This window comes from Sprattus sprattus, assembly GCF_963457725.1.
Source record: "Sprattus sprattus genome assembly, chromosome: 2".
NCBI classification, from domain to species: Eukaryota; Metazoa; Chordata; class Actinopteri; order Clupeiformes; family Clupeidae; genus Sprattus; species Sprattus sprattus.
The window spans coordinates 58938528-58951587 of NC_137921.1; the positions used below are offsets into that span (position 1 = coordinate 58938528).

Genomic DNA, 13060 nt, shown 5'->3' on the forward strand with positions numbered 1-13060 from the left:
TGCAGAAGCAGAAAAACAATGCACTATGTGTCACTTGCATCAGGCAACACGAGGGACTCTATTGTGGTCTCCATGGTTACAAAAAACTCTTAACCCACACCCCGCGGAGGAAACTCAACGTTACAGCTCTGGTCATCAATGTGTTTACTTAAGATGACTTCGTGGTTATAGTGAGAAGACTTAAAATGCCTGATCAGTTCAGCTAGCCATGGTTAGGTTCTGCTCACATTGTAAAAATTGGTGACGCATTAGTGCAAGTCACTTGCCTTGTAGTCTGTTATTTTTCGCTGGAATGAGAGGAATAGCACCTGCATATTAGAGATGTAATGGGTCCCTGGAGGCATACACGCGCATTTTAATGAACATAATCAAATGTGGGGTCTCAAGCAGTTATTTAACTACCATGCGTTATCTTTATCCGAAACGTGCAAACACATTGGTGTTCTTGTTTAAACTGCACGCATGCCCTCGACAGAGAGAAAATATAGCCTGTGTTGCAGGGAAATGCCACTGGTAGGCTACCGAAACCAGATAGAAATATACAGACACTCAGGAGATCAGTTCTACCCAGAAGCTGGTGGTGATGAAACCAAAGTCGTCTGCCAGAAGTTTTATGCAAATCTACAGTTTTATAATTTATTCTTTATCATGTTAAAGATAACTTAGACTGAACATGTATAATGTTTATCCATTTGTTTTAGGATCCCTTCCTGACCCAGTCATATAAGGAAGTCATGTTGTTCATGTCTTTAGGTTTCTTAGAGCTAGAATTAAGGTTAAGAAGCAGAATTCCTGAGTATTATGTGTTCTGCCTTATGTGACTTGACCTGATCTATGTGTGAGTCTAGCAAAGTGAAGAGAGGATAAAGGGAAGGGAGAAAATCAGAAACATGGTAGATTAATTGATACACATATCAGGATAAGCAGGCTAGCATTCATGTGACAAATGTGCACGATACATTTAATTTAAATGTACAAAAGCATTTCATTAAAGTCAGACAAATTTGACTACCTCTTTTCAGATGCTCGCGTTTTTCAAGGGTTCAAGCCATAACCAATTCCACCACGTTCAGCATGTTGTTTAAGGATCAGGGAAAGGAGGGCTGATATGACTGCATCATATAAAGTAACACTATGCAACAATTTGACACCTTTTGAGATCATGGTTTTACAGGCAACTAGTATTGGTAGTATCCTTAAATTCATTTTGATAGCGTATGTTTATGTGAAGGACAGATAAACACCTGTGTCTTCCTCATTAGCCATCCAGAATATGCTCTAGTTCAGTGCAACGGGCTGGTACACCCTGCAAATATGGAAGAAAACTTTCACACGCATGACATTACAATCTAAAATGCCAAAAGACACCAGTTGTGTGTTGGCAAGCTTCCATCAGTGTCAGCTGGGCTATTGGTGTTTGCAAGGTTTACTAGTTTTGGAACAGAACTCTGTATTGCTGCTTTAAATCAACCAAAGCACAGAGAAAGACAGAATCAGCCCGATATTTTTGTAATTAATAACGGGACACTTTAGTGGCCGTTATCTTCGTTTGAAATTAAAGGCATCAAAGGGAAACAGTTTATACATGAGATGACACTGAAAGGCCTGATGAGTTTAACATCTAGAAAAGTCTGTTAGGAAAACTGTTGTGGTTTTTTTCTCCAAGAATTAGAGGGTTTTGTTTATTTATTTTTTTATTATTATTGATTGATTAATTTTTTCCCTTAAGATTATTAGAATGTACAGATGGTTCACACCCAATCCAGTAGATGGCGGTAATGCGCTAAACCAAGTTGTTAAACCACCATCAAATACAACAGAAGAAGAAGAGGGAGGCGAAGAAGAAGAAGAAGAAGATTACAGTAGATTACGTTGGTCCTGACATACAATTTGGACGTTGAGCTAACGTACCAACCTACATTCACTATGAAAAAATTTCTGGAAGATATCAAGAAAGATGTCAAATTTAAAACAGCTGGGCCTGGGAAGAAACTTACCGAAGACAGCAGGTAACAGGAGGCACAATCCCTATCCTCAATGAGAAGTTGCCTTCATAACATTGACCAGTTGGTTGTTTGTTTTAGTTAGCGTTAGCCATCTGGCTCACGAAATATCGATAACATCAATGTTTTCTGCTTATTGATTGTTGTGTTGTCGCCTCAGAAGTCACATAATGCTGCTAATTTGGCGCATTGAAATTGATTAATCAAAGCCAGCCTTCATATTTAAATGATTTGAAAAAGATGTTTGCTATTTAGCGATAGCGAGCTTGCTGGTTAGGTATCAAATGAATTGCTGTTCTCCCCACTGTGAAGTAACATTGCTTTTTCACTAGACTGTATTTTGCGAATGTTAACGTTAACGTTTGCTAATTTGCAATTTGCTAGGGTTAAGCAAGTTAGACTTGTCGTTTACCAGGCATTCAGGCCATAACAATTTCAGTGGAGTGTAAAGTGAGGTCCAGCAAAATGTTGGGGTGGCACTCCAAAATGTAATACCTAAAAACATAATGCACAGGGCTCTTGTCTCCTAAACGGTATTACTTAGCCTTTCAAAGACAAGGTGCTTCATTACAAATATTAGTAGGACCATTTCTGTGTCTGCTTTTTGAAGCTGCAAACTTCTGGAGTCGAGTAAGAATAGTATTCCGGTGTAAGCCTACGGTGTCTCCAGTTTATGTAGTTATACACCTAGTATGCTGCCTTTACTTTGAGTGTATTTTTGATCATTTTCATCCGCATCACAAGGCCTCCCTTATTTTACAGTAATTTTGTCAAAGTGCGTTAGTGGAGTTAGCTTGGCTGCTCCTGCGAGTGTTTGATAGTGAATCAATGTGGATGTATATAGATATCAGAGTTTATGAAAAACTGCCCCCTACCTTTGTTTGATGCAGAACTGAATGCTTACAAGAATTGCATTAAATCAAAATACTTTCCCACCTCCGGACTGCTGGCATCTATGCTGTTTACTCAGAAGTTTATAGAATGGGCTGCACAAACTTCTTTGCTTCAAGTGCACCTGCCGTCCATTGTATAGCGAATGTGTCCAGTCGCGAAAACCTTCCTCAAATATTGACCATGGAATTTGACATTTGCCATTTTGGCTAGCCTACATCATTCGACATTATGTGATTTAATTTGCTAATTTACAAAACATCAAATAGTGTCATAATCATAATACATTATTTTAAAACAATACTTTACCACAAATACTTTATGTAACAGTGGAGTTTTGTTTTTTCCACTTGCACCTGTTTTGTATACAAAGCTGTGCTATTGGTTTAGGAGGGACCTGCTGTAGTTAGAATAAGGAAAGAGCTGCTCAGCTTCCCTCTCAGTATGGAGGAGTTAAACCAGCGGCTGTTTACAGAATAAACTCCCATGCCGATATTTCACACACCATTCTTAATCAATACTAATTGCCTAGAGGTGTAATGCATTTTTGTTGTATAAAAGATGTAGTTCGAGTCAGTCTTTTAAAGGCATCTAGCATCAGTTTTTACACATATGAATTAATAATGTCTTGATAGGGCTGTGTAGATATAACAATTCTCTTCCTTTGGTACTATTATATATGTAAAGATCAACCCATGCTGCCCTGCTACAGATTCCAACCTGTGTTTTACTGTCATTCATCAGTTATTGAAGCTATATTGTTATGAATGTTGTATGTCTGAAGTAGCTTATAAAACAGAAAAGGAAGAAAAATAAAACTGCTAATTTGGCTAGGCAGAGCATACTTTCACATAATTGCACTATGTAACTTTGGTGGACTCTGCACGAGACCTCTCACGAGAACTGTGTAATGCTTTATGGCACCACATCACACAACTACAACTATGGTTCAGACCCTTCAGCTGGCTATAAGAAGAAGCTAGCTAGCTATTCTCAGTATGGACATCATTGCAGAGGCGGCAAAGAGACCGAAGAGGTTGTTTGTAGAAGCAAGGAAGAAAAAAACAGAGTGACAAAGCAAGAGACCGAACAAACGTACATCTCAGACTGGCTTTTACTTGTAGGCGAGAGGTAAAAGAGACAAAGGATAGAAGACAGATGCCAAGCTGGACTTTTGGCTTTTGGACTAGGAATGACTTGGCTTGCTATGTCTTGGGTTGTTGTACTTGCTTGATGTTGTTGCAAAGTTGTTTGCTCGCAATTTTTTTATCATAAGCCTAGTCAGCCAATTTTGACCGTGGTTGAGCAGCTAACTTGCTAGATAACACACATTTTTATCTTTTAGCCTGTGTGGACAGCAAAACATTTGCGAGCTCAGAGAGGGGAGCAACATTGATGAAGTGTACAGCAGTTACTCTGAGAAAAAGAACAACAATGAATTAGAAGATTGAATTTCAGACCCAGATTATGATTTGAATGCTGACTCGCCAGCCAAGGGTCAGTGGATGAGATGCGTCTTTGAGGAGGAGGTGGATTATTTTGCAATCCAAAAACAATGGAGGGATGGATAGATAAATTACCTGAAATGCTTGTTGTATCCTACACTATGGACAAATGAATTTGGTCGCCTGACCATTACACCAACAGGGACTGTAATGACATAATATTCAAATACATCTACTTTAATATGGAGTTGGTTCCCCCTTTTGCAGCTATAACAGCTTCCAGTCTTCTTGTAAGGCCTTACACAAGATTTGTGAGTGTTTCTGTGAGAATTGGTGATTATTCTGTATTATTCTTATTCTGTATTCCTTGTATGTGTAAACGTACTTGGCCAATAAACACGATTCTGATTCTGATTTTTAGTACTTGCTTTGTGCACTGGGGCACAGTCATGTTGGAATAGAAAAGGGCCTTGCCCATGAGATGCTACATTAAGGAAGCCATTTTGGATATAGCATTCAAAGCCCACTACTGCCAACAGTTCACCTACAGTGCACAGATAATCCACCAGAGGGCGAAAGATCTTTTAGATGGCAAACAGCAGGTTTTTCAGAAAAGTATTGATCATGATGACATAGACATCTGAAGAACAACAGGTGTTAAGTAAAACAAACATTTACAATTATTTACAATAATATTGGTAACACCGATTAGAGAAGGCCAAAAGTTGTTGCTGTATTGGTAAACCGATAGAACGTACAATCTCCCAAGAATAGCGAAATACTCCGACCTTAAGATGTGATGGTTAAGCCATATTTCATCGTACTGTGAAGACACAGTAAACAGTAGTTTTAAGTGATGTGCAGTTACTTACCTTTCCCATATTTTTTTCCCTACCAATCTTTTGAATCAATAAACCAAGGTTATTGACTGAAACAGCACCTTATAGTAATCAATATGCCTTACTGACTTAAACATGAAATTAGTCAGGGGTGGCACTGAGCCCCCAATTTATGCGCTTCAATGTCTGCAGGGACACAGGTTCGATTCTGGCCTGCTGTCGTTTCCCGATCCTCTCCCCACCTTTTCACTCCTCCTCACTTCCTGTCCAAAAAACTTTGCTGTCCTATCCAAATAAATGCATCTTTAAAAAGATAACTAAAACAACTAGGCTTACCTATTTTGAAACCAGGTGAATTGGGACTTGCAAACTATAACAAAGATTGTTATACAGTTGCTTGGTAGAGAAAATATGTTCCATGCCCAAAAAGAAAAACTAAGCACTTGTAACAAGATGTATGTTCTGATTTTCCTTATCTCCTTGATAGCTCTAAACCCCAAGTGTTGCAGAGCAGTTCCAAACACCAGCCCCGTGCACGGCCCACCGAGGGGGCACAGAGGGCTGGTGCTGCAGCGCTGGCAAGAATCGATCAACACCAGAAGCCAAAAGGATACACATCGCAGGATGTCATTCGAAATCAGGGTGAGATTCCAGGAGAACTAGACCACTAACCATACCTCTTGTACACCAATGACATCATCCCAATGCACTTAGCTCTGCACATACCTCTTGTTCACCAATGACATCATCCCAATGCCCCTAACTCTGCACATGTCTCTTGTACACCTATGACGTCATCTCAATGCACTTCACTCGGCACATGTCTCTTGTACACCTATGACGTCATCTCAATGCTCTTAACTCTGCACGTCTCTTCCAGTCAAGCGAGAGTTGGAGGCAGAGGCTTCTGCTACAGCAGCTACTCATGAGGCAAGTAAAAAAAAAGTAAAACAAGTATAGTATGAGAACATAACCCTCATATAACCATACCATGTACCTTATGTACAATAATATATTATCTTTATATCTGTCCAATAGAGCTGTACAGTTCCAGTCAAAGAGGCTGTCTCTCATTCGGTTCCTGGGATTTATTTCACATGCCCTCTCACTGGACTCATGCTTACCAAGACTGAAAGAGAACCTTGCATTAAGGAAGCTATTCTCATGGTATGTCTGAAAGTTATGAACTGAACAGGACATATTGACATCTTAACTACTCTTTTGATTTTAGTATCCTGGTAACATTCAGTTTTCTGTGTCTTCAGTGTAGTCGTACAGACATAATAAAATAATAATAATAATTAATTAAATGTATAGCGCACTCTACATTCACATGAATCTCAGAGTGCCATACCGTCATACTCATACCGTATAGTATTTGTTTATTCCTGCACTTTCTGGACTCTCATCTTCTTTGTACTATTCCTCCTTGTATATACTTGTTTAGACTTCTTGGACTGTTAGACCATTGCACTGTTGTATTGTTTTGCACTGTTGTATTGTTTTGTGTTGTAATGTATATTTTGTGTAATATGTGTAAGCACACTGAGAGCCACTGTACCAAGACAAATTCCTAGTTTGTGCTAACTTACGTGGCCAATAAAACCTGATTCTGATTCTGAATTTGCATGTCATGTGAAACGGTTGTGAAATCTGTCCCCACAGAAATTCGCAGAGGATCCAGTTGAAGCTTCCATCATGATGATTCACACTTTCAACAAAGACCAGGAGAAGGTCAAAGGAGCTGTGGACATCATCAGCAAGTAGGAGCAGATAAAGTCCCTTCAGTGCTTAAGTCATGTCATGAGAGAAGCTTTATTTGTCTGGCTTCAGTGTTTAAGTCATGTAATGAGAGAAGCTTTATTTGCCTGGCTTCATGGATAGGTATAGGCAGGTCATTGACATAGCATAGGAATGGAAATGAATGCCATGCTTCTTGATTACAGAGCCTTTTCACAATTGCCACTTCATGAGTGAGTTCATCACTTTTCACAAGTGCCATTAACAGTTTTCATTGTCTTGTGTGCTCAGGTACATTGACAACATCTGTAAGAATCCCACAGAGGAGAAATACAGGAAGATCAAACTTAGCAACAAGATCTTTCAGGTACCTTTGGCGAAGGCAAAGGGGTATGTTTGTTGGAGATGGAGATATGATTAGCATGGGCATTACTTCATTTAGTTCTGTTTATGATCTGTTTAGGAGAGAGTAAGCTGTGTGGAGGGTTGTCTGGAGTACCTCCAGGCCTTGGGCTTTGAGAGAACCATGCTACCAATAGATGGGCAAGGTGAGACTATGTTATGTGCCACATTGAGAAATATAGCAAAGCATAGAATAAAAGCAAGTGGAATTAAAATAGCAAGTATCAAAATATACAGATCATAATGCTTAAAACCAGTTATAAATATCTGCATTGCAATTCACTATTATTTATCTTCTTATCTTCATACATCATTGATATTCAGGCTATAATCATGTAAACAGGTTTTATGGATATGTTCAGTTCAGTGATTACTGCATTATGCAGTGAATGTCACTGTTGATGTAACAATTCCATGAGTAAATGTCCTGCTTCCTCCAGAGGACAGTGAGGAGTTCTTGCGGCTGGCAGAGCAGGATGGCAGCTCCCTGGAGCAGTTGGAGGAGAGGAGGGACCAGCTGAAGAAAGGAGAGCCAGTCAGGGCTCAACTCGACCGTCAGCCACAGGCCTTCAGACCCTCTTCCAATGCTACACACTTTGATCTTCCCATAGATTTTTATAACCTTACACTAGAGGACCTTAAACGGGAGCAGCAACTCAAGTGAGTCTGGAGCTGTGTGGACTCAGTGCTTTTCTGAATGACATGACTGCTTATTTCTTCAGTCAAATGAATGAGTGCAGTGATGTGAGGTGTGCAGATGTGGTAATGGCGATGTAAAAACCATGTGTGCTTGTATGTGATTGTGTTTAGGAGCGAGGTTGTGGAGAGGAATGCCATGTTACGAACAAAAGCCATGCGTGAGAGGGATGAGCAGAGAGAGAGACGGAAATACAACTATACCCTTCTAAGAGTGCGCCTGCCAGATGGAACTCTTCTCCAGGGTAACAATTCACACTGAGAGGCAGTTGGTCTATTCAAGCACTATATGGCACATTCATTTGAACTGGTTTATTTGCTTATACTTTGGTAATTGGGAACTCTTATTTATTGATATTTCTCAAAACATTTTACGCATTAGCCTTCATCATCATCACAGATGAGTTCACCCCGCAAATGGAAAACCGCACATTTTAAGAATTGGGATCTGTGTATTCTTCCTGGCTCAGTTAGTCCCGTCCCCCATCTTAATATTTTAATATTGTAGCCCCTTCTGCCATCCACGTAATTATATTAAAATTATTCCACATCACTGCTTAAGTTAATACATTCAGTTTCTAGGTTAAGTGGTGGTTCTTAAGTTTTTATCCACAGATAATCGCTTAGAAGAAGAAGAAGCAGCAGCAACAGCCTAGGAAAAAGGATATAGTGCTTTCCTTTGCAAGCCTTATAGTTCAAATGTTATCAGGTGCTTTTTGGAGGCACTGCTTTTGTTGAAGGTTTTGCAGTACTCCCGTGAAGCAGAGGATCTATGGGGTGGACTAAACTACTTCCTGGTGAAATGCTTGTGTGGGTATACAACTTGCTAGAGTACGTCATAGAACGTGTCGCGTTTGACTCCTCATTTGTTAAGAGTTCTAAACCGCTTTGATACGGATGGGTCAATGCTTGGTTGACTGTTCTGAGGCAGCGAAAATAGTTAACGTTTATTGTAATGATGAGACATGGTTGTCTCACTGTGTTTACACTTGACTTGAATGCCATAAAGATTAAATTCAATTCAATTCAATTCAATTCAATTTTATTTATATAGCGCTATAACAATACAATTGCCTTTAGGCGCTTAAAGATGGGGTCTGTGATTCAAACAAACGCTTGTTGATATTCAAACTCAACAGCCAATGAAATGACAGCCCTCCCTTCTGTGCTCCTGAAGCAAGCTAGATAGTTAAGGACTCAGTCTGAGACACTGGTGTTTGCACAGTCCAGGGTCTAGGAAACAAACAGTTCTTTTGAGTGTGCACACACATAACGCAGAGCCAGAGGACCGTAGGGAACAATTTTCTAAATATGAAGTCAAACTTTCTAGATGGAAATGCAGGACTGCACAAAAGGATGTGGCAAAAGAGAAAGTTTGATTGAGGAGTGCAGGTGGAGGCAGGAATAAACTGATCTGTGTGTGGGGCTAGGAGAAAGACATGTGTAGGGGGGGACTGCTGCAAATTACAAATATAGTTATAAAATGAAAACTACATATCCCATGTTACAGAAACAGGTTTGTACGCATGGCACATTGTCATTTGAGCAGACAGGAGTGGGCCAAATGTAACATATTCTGGCCTAAGGTTGTTGATATATGATAACATCAAATGACAGCCCTCCCTTCAATGCTCCTGAAGCGGTGTGTTGCTTGGCTGGGCTACTGAGTCTCAGTCTGAGGCACTTTACCTCAATCCTATGTACAGAGGCCTGAGCATAAAACAACTGCTTGAATTATCTTAATTTGTTAGTCAGGGTAAAAATAAAGCTGTTGTGGTTAGTGTTGTGGTATCCTTGTGCCAGTATTCACTTTGCTATGTGTTTTTTAGGTACTTTCCTGGCTCGAGAAAGGGTTGCTGCACTTTATCAGTTTGTGCGCGAATCGCTGGTGGACGGCTGGCAGCCGTTTGAGCTGGTGGTTCCGGGTGGGCAGAAGCTGAAAGATGATGAGGAAGTACCACTCAATGAGTGCAATTTGGTAAGTGAAAGTGAAAGTCCTCTCTATGGCAGAGGTGGTGTAGACACACACTCTGAAATCCACCTCTGCATTCAACCCATCCAGTGAAGTGACACACACACAGTGAAGTGATGTTTCACACTAACCCGGAGCAGTGGGCTGCCAGTGATCGGGGTTAGGTGCCTTGCTCAAGGGCACCTCAGCCGTGGATGTGGGCATGGGAGAGCAGTGCTCTACCACTTCCCCCGCCCACATTTTTCCTACTGGTCGGGGATCGAACCGGCCACCCTCCGGTTACCACCCCGAAATCCTAACCAGTAGGCCACGGCTGCCGCTAAGAAAACAATGCCCTCATAAATTGGCAAACTGGTTTACATCTCTTAGGTTAAGGTTGATTTAGTGTTCCGCTGCAAAGATGATACAAATACTACCACTGTACAGAACAGGCCACAGCCTATTAGACAGTCCTATGTGTTTGAATGTCTTAATATCTTAGGAAGAAATAATGTAGACAGTAAAGTGCACTTGAATGTATGCAGTGTGTGCAACACTGGACACCCAGAAACCTATAGAATGATGCAGTCGTCCAGTGTCATATATATATACATCCAGCACCAATGAAAGTCTGACTACATTTTTAACCAGCATATCAAGCATTTTGCACAGCACAGCCTTTTTTTGTACACATACCAGCCAATATTAGCCATATACATAGAAATATGTGCCATGTGAACTGACTTGGCATCCCATTTGGGGGGTGACATGTAGGGAGTTAATCCAATGCCAATAATATGATATTGAAGAGCTTTACTGTTAACAGGACCTCAGTCATGGTGAAAAATGAAAGATAGACCAATCCAAAATGAAGGCAAATTATTTGAAAATGTTTCGTTTATTTATTAGGTATTAGGGGGGCCTTCATAAGTTTGAATGAGTAAGTGGCCTTTGGCGAGACTGGGCGATAGCCGTATATGTGAAACTGACTTGCGCACTGAGGTCTTTGGAGCTAGCCTTTTTTGGTCACACCACAATGTCTCATATCAACCGTTTGTGATGAAAACAGTAAATTGTTCAGCACCTGGTAAGAGGGAGTTGTTTCTTGCCCGTCGCCATTCGGGCTTGCTCTAAGGGGGTTCAGGTCCAGGGCTCTGTAAAGTGCCTTGAGACAAATGTATTGTTTTGGCGCTATACAAATAAAATTGAATTTACAAAATTAAAGCACAAATGTTTTTCCACAATAATGTCTCAATACCATGTCAGGAATGAATATCTGAAAATCTTTCCATATAAACCTTGTTGCGTTGTAATCTTTGTTACCCCCCCCAACACAAGTTTGATCACATCATTTATTTCTTGCATTCTCAGGTCCCTTCAGCTGTGGTGACTCTTTCATGGGATGAGGCAGTGTTGGCAGACATTGCAGCTGCTGGAAGACAGAAAACATCTGTACTGACTCCAGATCTGCTTAAAAACATCAAGACCCTCAGCTGAATGGATTTTTGTCAGCACTCTCCTGACCTTTCCTCACAACTCATCAGAGCCTACCCTGAATTCCCTGAATCATTAATCGGTTAACAGTTTAGTGGCTTTGGAGGAATTGCTTGTATGAGGACAAAAGTCTCCCAATGTCATTCAGTGTTGCACTTTTAATACAATTGTTATCAGCCATAACATGGGTGCAGGGGAAGGAGGCAAGTTTTGAAACTGCATATTAAGCTTGTATATACAAGAACATTATGAAACGGCATATTACGTTTGTATACAAGACCATTAATGGCTGAGATTCAGGTGTTGAATTCCTCCAGTTAACACACAAAAAAGTAGCACTTTCGAAAGGTAATACTTCAGTCTAACACTGAATGTTTGTTGGACACCGTAAGGGTAGCTTGACTTAGCCCCTCAGAGAAGTGAAGATGTATGAACCTAAACCGAACCAGCGCAAGGCTTGTGATTAGGACACGGACTTCTGAAGGGATATCTTGACCTTAAAATAATGGATGCAAATGGCATGGCTTGTCCCAACAAGTACAATAACTTACCTCTCAATTGACATTAGCTCAAAATTTGAGCGCTACTCTGGATGCTATTGGCTTTACACTTTATAATTACTGCCTTACCATGTGGTTTAATTCTCCATGGACAACACTGTAGTGACTACAGCTTAATGGTTTCTCCTGATGTATGACCATGAATTCACCGGCAATGTAAACCGTTATAACAGAACTAGTCTAACAGCTTCACTTGTGGTTGTCCAGGGCTATTTCACTACACCCTTGAATTGATTTATTTAAATAGGGTTCAATAGCTCTTAAAAGCATCGTAAAATACATAAAACAAAAGCACTATATAATACATAGGAATGCAAAGGCACAAAATATTTGTTTTAATGTAGGAATGTTCCATGACGTACAAATTAAGCACACGGAATGAGTTTGAAAATTGCAACTGGAATTACGAAGTCAAAAGAACATTAACCCAACTGCAGCTATCAACCTCAGTTGTCCCTTGCTTTTAAATAATGCTTTATTCAAACTCCACAAGAATAATCTGCAATGATGGACACTGCTCTTTAAATACAAGATTTTTTTGTTGTAGTTGTTGTTGTTGGACGGCAAAGTATTAGCCCACCTGTAACCATTATTATTAAAATGTACATCAGAGGTTTGAAAATTGTACAAAACCACACTGGCCTGTGAAATTAATATCATCTGTCAAAGAAAAAGAAAAATCACTCATCAACAAACCCAAGCCAGGGTGGGTGATAACAGGGGGGGAAAACATACAAAAATACATACAAAAGGTATGATTATAGTATCAATTAAACCCAGAGTTAAGTATAACAGTTATGTTTAATTACACACACACACAAACATGCCAAACAAGTCCATGTGAAGTGAAGAGGAAAAAAAGAACAAAAGACGTCATTTAAAAGGCAAACATCTAGTGTTGCTGATACTAGGTCCAGTTGGAAATGCGACAGCTTAATATTAGACTCCTCCTGCAAGCTAACATTAAGCTTCTCGTACAACAGCTTTAGCCCTGCTAATTGTTTATACTGATGTGTTTCCATCATAAACAGCTTGCATC

General features: G+C 40.1%; 1 protein-coding gene across 1 annotated transcript; it reads left to right on the top strand.

Annotated features, from left to right (window-relative positions):
• Nucleotides 1–1860: 1860 nt before the first annotated feature.
• ubxn6 (UBX domain protein 6) lies at nucleotides 1861–11471 on the top strand. The gene is made up of 11 exons (XM_080833345.1): nucleotides 1861–2009; nucleotides 5666–5820; nucleotides 6059–6108; nucleotides 6217–6345; nucleotides 6844–6941; nucleotides 7210–7285; nucleotides 7382–7466; nucleotides 7761–7980; nucleotides 8131–8261; nucleotides 9846–9994; nucleotides 11339–11471. Exons 1-11 carry the CDS (start codon nucleotides 1927–1929, stop codon nucleotides 11462–11464), a joined length of 1302 nt encoding a protein of 433 aa, XP_080689471.1. The 5' UTR covers nucleotides 1861–1926; the 3' UTR covers nucleotides 11465–11471.
• Nucleotides 11472–13060: the final 1589 nt, after the last annotated feature.